The sequence below is a fragment of the Carcharodon carcharias genome, chromosome 4, assembly GCF_017639515.1.
Source record: "Carcharodon carcharias isolate sCarCar2 chromosome 4, sCarCar2.pri, whole genome shotgun sequence".
Taxonomy (NCBI): domain Eukaryota; kingdom Metazoa; phylum Chordata; class Chondrichthyes; order Lamniformes; family Lamnidae; genus Carcharodon; species Carcharodon carcharias.
Window position 1 is genome coordinate 124,017,605 of NC_054470.1, and position 18,479 is coordinate 124,036,083.

The 18,479-nt window shown below is 41.5% G+C and overlaps 1 protein-coding gene across 1 annotated transcript in view; it reads right to left on the reverse strand.

Moving 5' to 3' along the window:
* Nucleotides 1–13,599: 13,599 nt before the first annotated feature.
* The window catches only part of fer (fer (fps/fes related) tyrosine kinase), a 416,238-nt gene continuing 411,358 nt past the window's right edge, over nucleotides 13,600–18,479 (reverse strand). Inside the window, exon 19 of the mRNA XM_041185738.1 lies at nucleotides 13,600–18,041. Within this exon, the coding sequence (XP_041041672.1) occupies nucleotides 17,899–18,041 (143 nt within the window). The 3' untranslated portion in view covers nucleotides 13,600–17,898. The remainder of the gene's footprint in view (nucleotides 18,042–18,479) is intronic.

Sequence of the window (18,479 nt, forward strand, 5' to 3'; positions counted from 1 at the left end):
AGTTGGCACAGTTTGTGCTGCTTTGTTTCATACTTGGCACAGTTTGTGCTGCTTTGTTCCATGCTTGGCAGAGTTTGTGTGTTTTGTCCCACAGTTAGCACAGTCTGTGCTGTTTTCTTCCTCAGTTAGCAGTTTGTGCTGTTTTGTTCCGATAGTAGCAGTTTGTGTGCCTCTTTGACCCGCCATTGGCACAGTTTTTGTGCCCCTTTCTCCTGCAGTTGGCACAGTTTGTGTGCTTTGTCCCACAGTTTGCAGTTTATGAACCCCTTTGTACTGCAATTAGCACAGATTGTGTGCCTTTTTGTCCCGCTATTTGCATAGTTTGATTCACTTTGTCCCACTGTTGGCATAGTTTGTGCTGCTTTGTCCTACAGCAAGTACAGTTTGTGCTGCTTTGCCCCATATTTGGCACAGTTTTTGTGCCCTTTTGTCCTGCAGTTGGCACAATTTGTGCTGCTTTCTGTCACAGGTAGCAGTTTGTGTGCTTTGTCCCACAGTTAGCATTGTGTGCCCCTTTATCCCACAGTTGGCACAGTTTCTGTGCCCCTTTGTCCCACACTTGGCACAGTTTGAGTGCCCCTTTCTCCTGCAGTTGGCTTAGTTTGTTTGCTTTGTACCACAGTTGGCACAGTTTCTCTGCTGCTTTGTCCCACATTTGGAACAGGTTCTGTGCCGCTTTGTCCCACAGTTGGCCCAGTTTGTGCCTTGTCCCACAGTTGGTACAGTTGGGCTGCTTTATCCCACAGTTGGCAGTTTGTGTGATTTGTCCTGCAGTTGGCACAGATGGAGTGCCCCTTTGTTCTGTTGTTGGCTTAGTTTGTGCGCTTTGTCCTGCAGTCAGCACAGGTTGTGTGCTTTGTCCCACAGTTGGCATAATTTGTGCTGCTTTGTCCCGCACTTGGCCCAGCTTGTGTGCTTTGTTGGACAGTTGGCACAGTTTGTGTGGCACTTTGACCGGCAGTTAGCACAGTTAATGCTGCTTGGCCCTGAACTTGGCACAATTTGTGCAGCTTTGCCCCACATTTGGCACAGCTTGTGCAGCTTTATCACGCAGTTGGCTCAGGTTGTGTGCCACCTTGTCCCACAGTTGGCAGTTTTCATGCTGCTTTTTCCCACACTTGGCACAGTTTATGCTGTTTTATCCCTCAGTTAGCACAGTTTGTGCATTTGTCCCACACTTGGCCCAGCTTTTGTGCTCTATTGTCCTGCAGTCAGCACAGTTTGTGCACTTTTTTCCCCACACTTGGCCCAGTTTGTGTGCTTTGTCCCACAGTTGGCATAGTTAGTGCTGCTTTGCCCCACATTTGGAGCAGTTTGAGTGCCCCTTTGGTCCGCAGTTGGATTATTTGTGTCCTTTGTCCCACATTTCGCACAGTTTGTGCCCCTTTGCCATGCAGTTGGCACAGTTTGTGTGTCCTTTTGTCCCACAGTTGGCACAATATGTGCTGCTTTCTGCCACAGTTAGCACAGTTTGTGTGCTGTGTCCCACAGTTAACAGTTTGTGTGCCCCTTTATCCTGCAGTTGACACAGTTTCTGTGCCCCTTTGAACTGCAGTTAGCACAGTTGGTACTGCTTTCTCCCACATTTGGAACAGATTCTGCGCTGCTTTGTCCCTTGGGAGTCCTGGTTCAGGATTCTCTTAAGGTTAACTTGCAGTTTTAGTTGGTAGTTAGGAAGGCAAATGCATTTATTTCGAGAGAACTAGAATATAAAAGCAGGGATGTGCTGCCGAGGCTTTAAAGGCTCTGGTCAGACCACATTTAGAATATTGTGAGCAAGTTTGGGCCCCGTATCTCAGGAAGGATGTCCTGGCCCTGGAGAGGGTCCAGAGGAGGTTCACAAGAATGATGCCAGGAATGAAAGACTTAACATATGAAGAACATTTGAGGACTATACTTGATGGAGTTTAGAAGGATAAGGGGGATCTGATTGAAACTTACAGAATACTGTAAGGCCTGGATAGAGTGGATGTGGGGAAGATGTTTCCGTTAGTAGGAGAGACTAGGTCCCGAGGGCACAGCCTCAGAGTAAAGGGAAGACATTTTAGAACAGAGATGAGGAGAAACATCTTTAGCCAGAGAGTGGTGAATCTATGGAATTCATTGCCACAGAAGGCTGTGGGGGCCAGGTCATTGAGCGTATTTAAGACCGAGATAGTTAGGTTGTTGATTGGTAAGGGATTCAAAGGTTACAGGGAGAAGGTGGGAGAATGGGGTTGAGAAACTTATCAGCCATGATTGAATGGCGGAGCAGACTTGATGGGCCGAATGGCCTAATTTCTGCTCCTATGTCTTATGGTCCCACACTTGGCACTGTTTGTGGTGCTTTGTCCCACACTTGGTACAGTTTATGCTGCTTTGTCCCACACTTGGCACAGTTTATGCTGCTTTGTCCCACTTTGGCACAGTTTGTGCTGCTTTGTCCCACAATTGGCACAGTCTGTGCCCCTTTGTTTTGCTGTTGGCACTGTTTGTGCTGCTTTGTCCCACACTTGGCACAGTTTGTGCTGCTTTGTCCCACACTTGGCGCAGTTTGTGTGTCCCTTTGTTCCCCAGTTGGCACAATATATGTGCCACTTTACCCTACGTTTGGCACAGTTTATATACTTTATCCCACAGTTGGCATAGTTTGTGCTGCTTTGTTCCGCATTTGGCAGTTTTTGTGCTGCTTGGTCCCACATTTGTTACAGTTTGTGTGCCACTTTGCCCTGCAGTTGGCACAGTGTATGCTTTGTCTCACAGTTGACACAGTTTATGCTTTGTGCAACAACTGGCACAGTGTGTGTGCCCCTTTGACCCGCAGTTAGCCCAGTTGATGCTGCTTTGTTCAACAGTTGGCACTGTTTATGTTGCTTTATCCCACACTTGGCACAGTGTATGCCGCTTTGTCCAGCACTTGCACAGTTTGTCTGCTGTTTTGTTCCACATTTGGCAAAGCCTGTGCTGCTTTGTCTCACAGTTAGGACAGTTTGTGCTGCTTTGTCCCACAATTGGCACAGTTTGTGCGCTTTGTCCCTCAGTTGGCACAGTCTGTGCATTTTTTTCCTCAGCTGGCCCAGTTTGTGCATCTTTGTTTTGCTGTTGGCACAGATTGAGTACTCCTTTCTTCCACAGTTGGCAGTGTATGCTTTTTCCCACAGTTGGAATAGTTTGTGCTGCTTTGTCCCACACTTGCCACAGTTTGTGTGTCCATTTATCCTGCAGTTGGCATAGCTTTTGTGCCCCTTTGTCCCACAGTTGGCATAATTTATGTTGCTTTGTCCCACAGTTGGCACCATTAGGGTGATTTATCCTGCAGTTGGTACAGTTTGAGTGCCCCTTTCTCCCGCAGTTGGCTTATTTTGTGTGCTTTGTCCCAGAGTTAGCACAGCTTGTGTGCCCCTTTGTCCTGCAGTTGGCATGGTTTGTGTGCTGTGGTGGCACAGTTTGTGCACCACTTTTTCAGCAGTTGGCACAGCCTGTGTGTCTCTTTGACCCACAGTTAGCACAGTTTGTGCTGCTCTGTCTGGCAGTTGGCACAGTTTATGTCGCTTTGTCCAGCACTTGCACAGTTTGTGTACTTTGTCCGATAGTTGGCACAGTTTGAGCTGCTTTGTCCCATATTTGGAACAGATTCTGTGCTGCTTTGTTCCACAGTTGGCATAGTTTGTATTGCTTAGTCCCACAGTTGGCACAGTTTGTACTGCTTAGTCCCACAGCTGGCAGTTTGTGCTGCTTAGTCCCACAGCTGGCACAGTTTATGTTGCTTAGTCCCACAGTTGGCACAGTTTGTGCTGCTTAGTCCCACAGCTGGCAGTTTGTGCTGCTTAGTCCCACAGCTGGCACAGTTTATGTTGCTTAGTCCCACAGCTGGCACAGTTTATGTTGCTTAGTCCCACAGCTGGCAGTTTATGTTGCTTAGTCCCACAGTTGGCACAGTTTGTGCTGCTTAGTCCTATAGCTGGCACAGTTTGTGCTACTTAGTCCCACAGCTGGCATATTTTGTGCTGCTTTGTTCTGCAGTTGGCACAGTTTGCATGATTTGTCCTGCAGTTGGCACAGATGGAGTGCCCCTTTGTCCTGCAGTTTGCTTAGTTTGTGCTGTTTTGTAATGCACATGCCACAGTTTGTACTCCTTTCTCCCACAGTTGGCACTTGTGTGCTTTGTGCCACAGTTGGCAGAGTTTGTGTGGCACTTTGACCCGCAGTTAGCAGTTTGTGCTGCTTTGCCCTGAACTTGGCACAGTTTGTGCAGCTTTATCCATCAGTTAGCAGTTTGTGCACTTTGTCCCACAGTTGGCACAGTGCATGTGTTTTGCCCTGCTGTTGGCACAGTTTGTGTGCCCCTTTGTTCCACAGTTGGCACAGTTTGTGCTGTTATTTCCTGCAATCGGCATGGTTTGTGTGCTTTGTCCCACAGTTGGTACAGTTTATGCTGCTGTGTCCCAGTTAACAGGACTTGTATGCTCCTTTATCCCGCTGTTGGCAGTTTGTGCTGCTTTGCCCTATATTAGCACAGTGTTTGTGCCCCTTTGTCCCACAGATGGTACAGTTTGTGTTCCCTTTTATCCTGCAGTTGGCACATTTTATGCTGCTCTGTCCAGCAATTGGCACAGTTGTGCCCCTTTGATCTGCAGTTAGCACACTTAATGCTGCTTGGTCCGACAGTTGGCACAGTTTGTGTGCTTTTTTGTCTCACAGTTGGGACAGTTTGTTTGCTTTGCCCTACATTGGCAGTTTTTGCGCACCATTGTCCCACAGTTTGTGTGTTTTGTCCTGCAGTTGGCATGGTGTGTGCTGCTTTGTCCTATAGTTGGCACAGTTTGTGCTACTTTGTCCTATAGTTGGCACAGTTTGCTTGCTTTGCCCATGCAGTTGGCACAATTTGTGTGCAGCTTTGTTCCACAGATTGCACAGTGTGCCACATTGTCCCACAGTTGGCACAGTTTGAGTGCTGCTTTGTCCCGCTGTTGACACAATCTGTGTGCCTTGTCCCATAGTTGGCACAGTGTGTGCCCCTTTGACCCATAGTTGGCACAGTGTGTGCCCCTCTGACTCACAGTTAGCAGTGTGTGCCCCTTTGACCCACAATTAGCACTGTTGCTGCTGCTTTGTCCCACAGTTGGTACTGTTTATGCTGTTTTGTCCCACATTTGGCACAGTTTATGCCACTTTGCCCAGCAGTTGCACAATTTGTGCTGCTTTCTGCCACAGTTAGCACAGTTTGTGTGCTGTGTCCCACAGTTAATATGGTTTGTGTGCCCCTTTATCCGGCAGTTGGCACAGTTTGTTTGCTTTGCACTGCATTGGCACAGTTTGTGTGCCCCTTTGTTCCACAAATGGCACAATTTGTGCACTTTGTTGCACAGTTGGCACTGTTTGTGCTGCTTTGTTCAGCAGTTGCACAGAGCTGCCTCAAGGAGATGAGCATTTTTCAAAATAAAAAATAAAGATTTCTAAAATGTTATAAAACATGTAATTCTGTCACGAGCAGGGACTTGCTATTAATTAAATTTAAAAATTTTTATTTTATTTTTATTTGATGTTGGAAAACTCATCTGCACATGGATGAGGTTTCTTAAAAAATGCAAAGGCCGCTTGGCCTTTTCACCTGCCCAACTGTAAGGTTGGATGGGCAGTGAAAAATATCTTTCAATTACATTTTAATGGCCTTAATAGGCCTTTTAATTAGCAACGGGCGCGCTGCCGACTCTGGCACACAACCGCGATCGAAATATCGCGTGTCATTTTACACTCGGTCGGGTCAGGTGTGCACCCACCCGACAAGCTAAAAATTCTCCCCATGAATTTAGTGCCCAAGTGACCTGTACAAAAAGAAAAAAATGGATAGTTTATTCACAATACGCATTGGAGGGAATTTTTCCAAGGGATCTCTCCATTCTCTGCCGTAACTTTAGCAGCAGAGCAGTGGACACACGGGGGAAAAAAGCATGAACTTTTCCTTATTTTCCTAGGATTTTTGCTGATCTTCTACTGAAGTCACAAAATATTATCAGGAGAACCCCTGCAGAGATTAACATCCATAGTATATTGTTTGAGTGTTTTATAAAAGGCTGCTGGGCCCTCTAGTCCTCACCCCCACCTATCCCCATGCCACTTCATAACCCCATGACCCTTCCATGAAACCTGATGCCCACCCCCTCCCTCCCCATTCCACCTCCATAGCCATTGACCAAGTATTCATTATTGGCAGACTTCAGAAGCCATGTGGAGATGAAAAAAATTCTTACAATCTAATAGAGCTCTCACTTATACACACTTGATGCAGAAAAATATCTCATTCATGAAACCCAGTGAAAGATTTTAATTCCCTTCAGTTGATCAATTTGTTATAAAAACAAACTTCTATTCAGAACCTCATCAAAGACAGCTAATCTTTTGGCCTCTTAAAGCTGTGAATCAAAATGTGAACTCACCCCCTCTGCTGAGAATAAGTACTTTAGGAGCTTTTGAAACTCAGCCAAGCATGCATAATGGACTCAGCTGTAATAACAGCCCCTGGGAAATGTCAGCAGTGAAATTTACTTGAAACTACAGCAACAGATGGAAAATTCACTACCAAGCTACACCTAATGGCCTGTCAATCAAAACAGTCTAGTAGTTGGAAATTTGTTTTTGCTCTAATAACCGTAGCCTGTTTCATTATATTTGAAGGGCCAGGGATTTAAATATCTTCAGAACATGACACTTAACAAACCTTATCCTCCCTTCAAAAACATTTGCATCTTCTCCACAAATTCATAAAACCAAGGGTTTAAGACACTTGGAAAAACTAAAATAAGGTATGTTTGTACTCAGCACTAATTTCAAATGGTCCTGCTGATCTAGGGTTTCCTGCCTGTGAGATTCATACCCCTCCTGCTGCCAGAAAAAATGGGATCTATTGGAAATGCAGATGAGACTTCCACATCCCAGTCCTGCCCACCATTTTTAAAATTAGTTGGTAATCACACTAACTTAGCCCCCAAACCTCAGGAAAGATATAATGGCTTCAGAGGGGGTAGTGTATAGATTTACAAGAATGATACTAGCACAAAATGTTTAAACATGGATTGTCCCTTTGGTTTAGAAGGTTAAGGAGTGATATAATTTAAATAATTTAAAATTACAAAAGCACTTGATAGAGTAGACACAGAGGATCCAATACCTCTTGTGGGAAATCCAGAATGAAAGGATGTAATACTGTGAGACACTGGATGGGCTAAAAATTAATAAGGAGGATATATTAGAAAAGCTAGCTGCAGGAGTCACCAGGATTCGAACAGATGCAACTAAGCATACTGAGGGAAGTAAGGGTAGAAATCATGGAAACACTGGCAATAATCTTCTGATTCTCCTTCGATATAGATCATGATAGAAGACTGAGAATTGCAAACCTATGTTCAAAAAAGGGTGTAAGGATAAGTCACAACTACAGGCCAGTCAGTGGTGGTGGAAAAGCTTTAAAGAATGATAATCCAGGACAAAATTAACAGCCACTTAGGCAGAAGTGGATTAACTAAGGAAAGCCAGCATGGATTTGCTAAAGACAAATGGGTTTAACTTGACTTTTTTTGATGATGTAACAGAGGGAATTGAGGTTAGTGCAGTTGATGTTGTCTACATGGGCTTCCAAAAGGCATTTGATAAAGTTCCACATAATAGGCTTGTCAGCAAAGATAACGTTCATGGAATATAAGGGATTGTGGCTGCATTGATATAAATTTCGGTGAGTGACAGCCAACAGGAAAGCGGTGGGCAGTTGTTTTATAAGATCATAAGAAATAGGAACATAGGAACAGGAGTAGACCATTTGTCGAGCCTGCTCCACCATTCATTTTGATCATGGCTGATCATCTACCTCAATGACTTTGCTGCACCATCCCCATATCTCTTGATGTCATTGGTCTCCAGAAGTCAATCGATTTCTGTCTTGAACATGCTCAATGATTGAGTTGGAGTCGGCCATTTGGCCCATTGAGCCTGCTCTGCCATTCAATAAGACCATGGCTGATCAGATTGTGGCATTAACTCCACTTTGCTGCCTGTCCCCCATAACCCTCAACTCCCTTGTCAATCAAAGATGTGTCTAAGGTCTGTTTTGGGGTTCCCCAGGTGTTCATATTAGGACCACTGTTGTTCTTGATCTATATTAATAGCCGAGACTTGGACATGCAGGACACAATTTTAAAATTTACTGCTGAAAGTAAGTAAGTTTACAACTTGAAAGTATTGCAAACAATGAGGAGGATAGTGGTGGACTTCAAGAGGACATAGGCAGCCTGGTGGAATGGGAAGACACATGGCAGATGAAATTTAATGCAGGGAAGTATGAAGTGATACATTTTGGAGAGACAACATAAACTGAAGGATACAATTCTAAAAGGTGTGTAAGAATAGAAAGACTTAGGGATATATGTGCACAAATCATTGAAGTGGTCAGAGCAGGTTGAGAAGGTAGTTAATAAGGCATAAAGGATCCCGAGCTTTATAAATAGAGGCACAGGGCTGGATTTTCATAGGGCACCTGACGACTGTCTGGCCCCGCAGCCACTTTATGCTCAGCAGAATGTTAATTGGTTCAGGGAATGACTTCCTGCCTTACAGGCCTGTTAGCCCATAGGATGGGCTGGCAGATCCATTATCCCAGCAGTGCCAGGTTCAGTGATGGCCACTGTTTGGCCTACAGCCAGTACTCAAAGGAGAGGAGGTAATGGAGACTGGGTAAGTCTAAGGTATTGGCAAGGCCTGGCTGGCAGGCCCCAGCGAGAGGGCAAGGAACCATATTTGAGGCTGCTGGTGGTGGGAATGGGGGGGGGGTTTAAATGGGTATGACCTTGGGGGATGCGTCCAATGACACAGGGACTCGCAGAAGAGATGCTTCAGCCTTGCCCGACACCAGCTCACCCACTAAAAGCTGCCGGGCTACCTGTCCTGTGTGGGCCCTGCCCCCATCATGGGTAAAATAGCAGCAGGGACAGGATGAGGTACTTAAGTAGCCACTAATTGACCACTTAAGGGACTCAATAGGCCCCAGGATGGATCACCCATCACCTCCACCATCCCCCACTCCATAAAATGGGAGCTAGGCAGGAAGGCAGCGCATAGGTCTGTATTTTACGAGCAACCCTGCACCCCTCCCCGGCATACCACCAGCAAGGGTGTAAATCCAGCAGAATGCAAAAGTAAGAAATGACGGTGAACCTTAAAAAAAATGGTTTGGCCTCAACTGGAATATTGCATCCAATTCTGGTAAGCAAACTTCAAGAAGGAGATGAAGTCATTGGAAAGGATGCAGGAAAAAATTACAATAATAAGGCTGAAGGTCCTCAATTATGTGGCTAGGTTGGAGAAGCCGGGGTTGTTCTCCTTAGAGAATGTTGAGAGGGGATTTGATAGAGGTGTTCAAAGTCATGAGGGATCTGGACAGAGTAAATAGAGAGAAGCTGTGCCCATTGCAGGAAGGGTTGAGAACCAGAAGACACCAATTTAAGGTGAATTGCAAAAGAACCAATGGCTTCGAGCATTTTGTTTTTATATGAGGCATATGGTGAGGAGAGGGTGGTGAATTCAAATTCAATTACAGCTTTTAAATAGAATTGGATAGTTATCAGAAGAGAAGGAATTTGCAAGGCTATAAGAAAAGGAATGCACAGAGGAGTGGGGTGAGGTGACTTGCTCTTGTAGAGAGTTGGCTTTAACACAAAGGAATTAACAGCCTCCTTCTGCACTATAATGTGATATTCAGAAGCATTTTTCTCCCCTACACATAGCACAGTGGATGTCTGGAACCCCCTCTCCTAATATTCTAGGTCAATTAAAATTTTCAATACTAAGATTGATAGATTTTTGTTCAGTAAGGGAATCGAAAGTGACAGAGCAAAGACAGGAAAATGGACTTGAGGTACAGATCAGCCATGATTTAACTAATTGATAGAAAAGGCTTAAGGGGCTGAATGGCCTACTATGTTCCTGTTTCTCTCGCAGTTGAGAGATATTTCGGTCGGCACAAGCGCAGGAGTTGGCAGCACGCACGCCAACAATTAGCAGCCTATTAATGCCCTTAAGGAACTAATTGACTTGAATTTTTTGCTGCCCGAGCAACTGTTCGGTTGGTAGGCGGGCGAAAAGGCCAAGCAGCCTTTGCATTTTCACAGGCGGGATAAGGTTTCATCCAGTGATTTAAAAAAAATAAAAACCTTTTGCACTCATATTTTACATGTCCCTGACAGAGTCACATGAGGGGACATGTTTTCATTATTTTAAAATTCTTTATGTATATTGATAAAAATTTTCAGCTCCCTGAGGCAGCTCTGTGCCTCAGGGAGCTTTTACTACATGCACCCGCATGCATGCGCAAATATCAGCACTCACGCTCCTGCGCCCCCACCCTGGCTGCGCTGAGCACTGCAGTGCACGATTCACACTGGCTGGCCATTAGTTGGCCAGCCAGCATGAAATCCATATCAGTGCTCAACCGCGCCTGGGCCCGCCCACCGCTCCTGCCTGACAAGGGCAAAATTCTGCCTATAATTGTTACAGCAGATGTAGTAGAATATACAAAGGTACCAACTAATGCTGGTTGGTCTTTTGCCACCAGAACCCAAGTATTTTCCATATCAATGTTGCTACAGGTATATCCTTAATGCAATTTATTTAGCCATAATTTGTCTTTCATTTTGACGGAGGAGTCATGTCCTGTAAAATCCTTCCTTCACTGAATAGGATTTCAGATGGTTTTAGAAGATAGAATTCAGAAGCAGCATTGTGGAAAAATGTAACACCAGAGCTTAAAAACAGAGTAGCCCTTACAAATGCCTCAATTAGTTGATTAATGGTCTTAACAGGCCTTTGACAGTTCAGCGGGCACTCAGCAAACTCCGGTGCACGCCCACTGAACGTAAGATCTGAATGACGCGTGGTGATCTCGGGACACACGCCCGACGTCACTGTGCGTCATTTTATGTGTTGGCGTGCGGGGCCTGCCCCCGCATGCCGACCAGATTCATGCCATAGATACTTAAAAGTATAGCAAAAAACGTGCTGTTTGATCATCTCTTCTCCATATAAGCGCTTTACAGTTTTTTTTCTATTATTCTTCTGTGTGTGTTTATTCACCCTGCCCTTCCCTTTGTCTGTTCCTTTTAAAATATTTTTCATCTGCAAGGTCTTCCAGTTCTGAGGGAGGGCCCTGCAAAAAAAATGTCAACTTACTTGTGCTCTCTGGACATATGCTGCCTGACTTGCTGTCTTCAGTGTTTTGTGGAGACTACAGCAATATGTGTAAAGAGAAAAGGTTACAAAGTTTAATTGAAACTCTTCAATAATCTGTCTTTTCTCATTATACGGAGGCTGACAAACCTGCTGTGTATTTCCAGTATTTTCTTTTTTATTCCTATCAAGTTTAAGCCCGATGAGGATTGTTCAGCAAACAATAGCGGCATGTTATTAATCAAGGCATTCATTTATTCAGACTTGGTTTAGATGTTAAATGAGGGCTTTGGAGTATTACATTTAAAAAATTCTAATTTTCATATATCCTGGTTTGCAACAAATGGTTCTATCTTAAAGTTATCTTACTCGGACTCGAGAGTCTGTACCTATATGGGGGTTGAGATGTTACTAATCTCTTTATTTAGAACTCAACTCAGTGGTGCTTCCAAAATGATCATTCAAGTGCCTTATTATTAAGCTACAACCAGTAAGTATGAAGAGGTAGTACATAGACAGCCATCATAGTTGTACAGCAAACAATACATTTACTTGAATGGTGGATTTTCATAAAAACTCAAACACACATTGGAAATTATCAAGGCCCTCATGCACTTTGGGAAGGAGTTGGCTGTTTTTGTACAAGCAGCATTCATGGGGAAAATGCAGACTGATGGATCTTTGCAAGCAAATATAGAAGCATTTCAGCTAGCTGTTAGAGTAATAGCTTACCTATTTCTGTTGTTGGGCTTTTGATCTTTGTGATGGGGCAAGAAGTACCATAGCTTCCAAAACTGGGATTGTGATAAATGGCAGGTTCTGAAATGAGGAACTGATAAACGCACATATTAACATGGGCCAGAATTTTTAACTTGTTGGGCAGGCACGTGCCCGAATTGACCGAGCCTGGAATGACATGCACTGATGTTGATCGAGCGTGCCAATTATCAACTGATGTTAATTTTTCACTGCCCGTTCAACCTAAGGTTGGCGGGCAGGCTAAAAGGCCAAGCGGCCTTTGCACTTTTTTGGAAACTTCATCCGCTGCAGGATGAGGTTTCCAAAAGCAAATACAAATAAAATACTTTATTTATTTATTAAAAACATGACCCTGCTCATGTGACAGAGTCATATGAGGAGACATGTTTTATTACATTTTTCTGTTGTTTATTAATTTTTTCAATATCTTCTTCATCTCCCTGAGGCAGCTCCATGCCTCAGGGAGATTTTTCAGCACTCTCTCGTGCGCATGCGTGAAGTTCGCACTCAGCTGGCTAGCACTCCGCCCCCCCACCCACACAGGCAGCGCTCAGCACTGCTGCTTGTGTATCATACTGGGCAGGCCTTAATTGGTCTGCCAGCATGAAATCATCACTTCCTGAATGCCCCCACTGATCTCGCACGCCACGGACAAAATTCTGCCCATGTAGTGAGCATTAATGATGCATATCTTCATTTAAATAAGGTATGTTTCAATTGGTCAGGACTCGCTCAGTATTACAAGTTTATTTAAACCAGAAGTAATGAGTGGTGATATGACCCAAAACACCACATTGTAAGTCACTTGTGCACACCTCTATATACAAATATAATTAAGTGTTTTCAAGAGACATTACCAAAGTGACAATTGCATTTTAAAAACAAGTTGGCCCAGATCCTCTGGTCTTTGGAAGGTTGAACCCCGGAAGATGTGCTGCGACACCCCCTCGTAAATCCCAACGCAAGGACTCTGCAGGAATTACCCAGGAAGTTTCAACTTTCGATGGGCAATTCTCCCTGCATTCGGAATCCTCCGAAAAGGGTCATCTGAAGTAGGCTGGGCATTTTTCAGGACCGAAAGTGATGGCCTTACAGTGTGAAATGATCTGATCAGGGTAGCCATTATCCCGCAGGCTGTCTTTGATGCACCCTGTTTCAGCAACAAGCTTGCATGGTGAACAAATGGCTCGGGCCCTATTTTGCAAACATGGGACTGTTGGGTATGGTCTGTACATTGCAAACAGCCATTGGGACATTTGCTAAATAGTCCTCAGTGTGCTAAGAATTACTCTAACAATTAATTTAAGATTGTCAGTCGGGCTTGCAGTGTGGCACATTTGCGTGTACTGTAAGCTACATATATAAAAACATAGAACCCTGTTCTTTGCAGATAGAAAGAACATGTACACACATTACACCTGTTCGCTGATTCATTCCTCAGGACCATGCCTTGACCAATTAGGGTTAAGCCGCCTGGTTTAAATTTCAAACAATGTTTGGCAGTTAACTGTCAGTCACCATCACTAGTGCATTCTCCATGGCAACGCTTCTACCAATCAGAGTTCACTTGGCAACCAATCAGTGCAGGATGAAAAGCTTTGACATATCTCTTTTTTCAGCAGTATTGCTAAAAGAAAAAGACTAAGATAATGCTGACAATCCATTCTGTTTATTAAGAGATTACAGTATAAATATCAACAGCAGACTTGTTAGTGGTATTTGGTCCAATATGACAGAAGCAGTTCAGGAACAAGTCTGCAATTCACAAGAGCAGAGAATACAGAGAATATTGATAACCAATAAAGTCATTTCAAAATTCCTGTAAATTCAATGTAAAAATGTACAAAATAAATAAATGTTACAACACAGGATTGTGTTTAAAAATTACAAAAGACAAGTTTTTCTGTCTCTGATATTTTGAACATTACTCCCCCAATGGACACCATCAGAATTCAGTCTGATTTTCTTTTTATTGTTTTGGGGCAGAAATATATATACATCCTGAAAAGTAAGACTTTAATTTTAAAGTGAACATTTACTTTTAAAAGTACATTTTAGCCTTTGACAGAAAGTTTAAGACATTTAAAAGAATCACATAGTTCCAGTGTTGAAAATGTATTTTCTTTAAAAATGGAAGCTTAAAATTAGAAAAAGAAAAGGTGCGCTTTCATATTTTTTTAAAAATCGGAATTTCAGTCTTTATTGTGGCACAAAATGAAATACTACTGGAGCTTTTGAAAAGCACAACACAACTTGCTGTTTCACTCATTATTATATAAGTTAAAGAATAGAAAAAATACCATTTGGTTCATATAAAGGCAATATGTATGGCACATAGCAGGATATTGAAGGTTTATTACCACTTGTCTGTGGCAGCTTGAAATTGGAGAACAATGGGACATCAGGCAAGATCAATTTTTATACTGAAACGCTGATTTAAAAAAGTGTAGCCAAAACATTCTGCATTTATATATAGTCACACCTATATCAGAGCAAAAGGTGAGGCCTATTCTTTGTATAGAAGCTAAAATGTGTGGATTTGTGCCAACCAGAATAAAGGTGCAGACTATATGAACTTATGTCACATACAGTCATACAGGCAGCATATACAAGAAAGTTTTCTCTCATTAATTTGGGTTAGTTTCAACTTTAGGCTGTCTTGTTGAGAGAACAAAGTGACAATTCCCTGTACTGCTCAGATAAAAATTGAAAAAAATTACAAGGGTTTGAGCAGTGACATATTATGATACTCATATGGCACACTGACATAAACAGTCTCCCACATTTTTCTTCTCCTGTTTATATTTACTTATTCAATGTAAAATCTCACGTCTTCACAGATTTTAAGCAAATATCAGTCTCATCTATTAATAAGATTTTTACCTGTATTACGAGACTGCTTGCATTCTCTCCCAAAGGTGGCTGTTAGATAAGTCTACTTTAGAATGCAGCATCTTGCTTAGGATTCTAATGTTGTGGATATTCAGAAACAGCATTTTCATTGAATTTCATGTAATCTTTTGCGACAAAGTACACCATTGAATTCTATGGTGAACTTATTACAGTGATCAGAATGCAAATTTAAATGTCCATACAATCACTTAAATTAGAGACAGTCTTTTTTAATAATCTCTACCAATGGCTAGATAATGCCAATCACATTGTTCAAATATGACTTTATGGCTTTTTATCATGAAGAGAAAATATATTTTAAGATTTGGTTCGCACACCACTTCGGAATGGAGGCACGCTGCCCACAGTAAATCAGTCCGTTTATGGCAATTATGATCATCCTGGAATTGGTTTGGCAACAGAACCATTTTCAAAACCTAAAAGAATTTACTGATTTTACTGTGACTACACTCGGTTGAAAAAGATGGTTATAACAGGACAACGTGATTTACCAGTAAAGCTGAAACTTCTCTGCAGCACCCAGATCACCAGTTTAAAAATACTGATGTTCCTATAAATATTTAATGCTCTTACTGCACTTAAACATTTTCTGTGGAACTTACCAAGCATTGATTTCCATGTGTAAAGCTGAATTTGCTTTGAAACTGTGCAGTGAAGGCAATTAAATATTCACTGTCTGTGGAAATATTGGGGCATAAACGTAAACTTCATTCTTTTTGGAACAAAAGACCTTACAATGGATTAGCTACAACACTCAAATAAAATCAGTAGAAATGCTGTTAAATAATGTTATAAATTTTCGGTAAATGCTGTACAAAGTACTTAAAATATACTAAGCACAGCTTATTTAGCTTTCTATTAATACAGTAATTCCTTAGAGTCTGAATCCATAAAATTCCTACATATTGTACTGTTGTTTATGACAGGCTTAGTTTTAGATGTACTGTAAATCACATTATTTTCTGCAAATTCCAAACTTGTCAAAGATCAAAATTGACTAAACGTTAAACAAACTGAAAGGTAGTTCATACCTTGTAAACATATTTGAAAAACAAAACCATGAAATGTTAAATCTGCAGTTTTGGAGATATTGCAAACATTACCATTAAGATCATGATTTACAGTACAGGATATCAAGGTATTTTATCTTTGTTACTGCATCTCAGTTTGACCCTAGTCTTACAGTCCAAAAAATGAGATTTTCAAGAGCACTGCAGATCAATGTGCTATAATCATTTCCAAATACCATAATGTTCAACATAGTTTTAGAAAAAGATTCAGATGTGGATAAAAACATATAAAAAGCCATGACTAGTGAAGCATACAGAACACATCTAGATGATTCAATAACTTGATTCATGAATTAAGAGGCTGGTTCAGTGTCACGCCAGTGAATCTTTATCCAAGCACTATTTTCTGAAACAGATGTTCTCTTGGACAGCTTGTTTGGAATGATGAAATTTTCTACAATTCTTAAAAGGTCAGAGCAAGGCCGAGGAGGTAAATGTGGAGAAGAGATATTGGAACCAGCCTGAAAGCACTGCAGGTATCTAAGCATTGAAGGCATGATAAGCATTTTAAGTTCTGAAACATCACAGTTTCATTACAACTCCCTTTTTATGGCCTCTTGTGATTGTTTGATGTTCACATTGACATCAGAAGTTGATGCCTCTGTGCTAGTTGCATAAATTCACATTGAAAACATTGTGACAGAAACAGAGCAGGGGATGAGACCCATTCTGCAGATTAGTCTCCAGTCGAGTTTGCACCCTGTCAAAACATGTACAAGACTGTGCCACACCAGCTTGGTTATGGAGGTTTTTGTGCATGCTAAAGCAACATAACCATACTCTATTTATAATAGAGTATAAAAAATTGACTAAAAATGGTGTATGTGATCACTGAATCAGAAGTAATTATGATAAAGTAAAATTCATCAACAATAACATTACATCACCAAAATAAAAAATTAGTTATAATTTGGAGGATTATTTCTGAGCAGTTATGCAGTAAGAAACACTACATGGTTCTGCATGCTTCTCTAATCCTATTTTAAATGATTGGTCATTAGAAATTAAAAGAAATAATTATTTCAGTTTCCCTGAAAGCAGGTGAGGTCAGTTAATACTCAAAGGGTTAACTTATCAGCAACAATATATGGACAGCAAAATAATGTAGTTCCTGTTAAAGCTTGGCCAAATGCCCAGTACTGTTTGCAAAATATTAAAACATTTTAAGAGTCAGACTACAAGGTGTATTTGGAAGCCAAAAAGATCAAAGGTCTCAAAACTGAAGTAAACCAAACAACAGGATTAACATTTTTTGATTTTAAAAAAGTGAGGGTACTTGCACTGTACAGTACAGCACTTTGGAATCTCAGGCACATCATGGAAGGCTTATCCTAATGTTTGCAACAACTGCAAATCAAAGAATTATGTGGATACGCAAACAGTTATGGCATAAGATTACCATACACACGTCTTGCTGGTATTGTTGATGCTTTATATGGCCAATCTGGACAGTTCAGTGCTTTTCAAAAAATTTATGGAAAGAATCACCATCTCAGGAACATATTTTTCTTTGTCGTCTGTAGTAAGTATTATTTGAGTTTGAAAATACCAATTTAAAATAGATCAGATTCAGGGTCAGCGCTACAGAAAATCTTTGAATTGCATCTCAATAGCTCCAAGTAAACATACCATACTCTGCTGTGCTCTATTATTTACATTTTATGAAAATGACAACCACAGAATTTTACTTCTTCGTGAAGTTAGATGTGGAAATATTTTGCATTGTATGTTTTTTAATGCTTTGAGAAGCCTTTTCTCCATGATGTACCTTACAAATATTTATAGGCCAAAACCAAAACAGGAAACAAATGTTTATAAGTTACAACAAAAACATGCTGATGCGATATAACAAGCGTACATAATTTTAATTACAATATATTGAAGAAAAAATGGTATCTTGTGACTCCTGATTTTTGCAATAACTGAACACTGAATTTCCTACAGTCAGCATTTACACCCTGTGTTACTACGTTATCTTCTTCTTGATGCACAAGAGTTCTTTGTACACATCACTGAAATTTGGTCGATTTTCTGGTTTATATTCCCAGCATCTCAGCATTATGTTATATATTTCCTCTGGACATTTCTGCGGTGGTGACATCCTGTAACCTGGAACAATTTTAAAGCATTTTTTAAAACAATAATGCTCTCCTGTTGTTGAGCTACTCTGATGTTTGCAGCAACTTGGGTAAAATATTTTTTGTTTTTTTAGGGGGTACATGTCTTCTTTCTGCACATTAACATTTTGTGTTTGGATGGTCATCCACCCCTTTTTCAACTGGTCAGTTGTTTCTGGGGGTGGCTGTCCATTAATTTTCATTTGTGAAAATCAAACATATAGTCAAGTAGACTATTTAAGCTGGCAAAAACCTAACTTATGAGTGACATGAATTTAAAAGAGGGTAGAGTTAAAAGCTTACTTTACTGATATGTGTTCAATTACTTTATACTGTTTTATAATATGTTTTGAATGGTTGAGGTTGAATCTCTATGTTTGTATTGCAGAGACTAGAAAAACAAGTATACTATAAGTTAATTTAGAGGAGG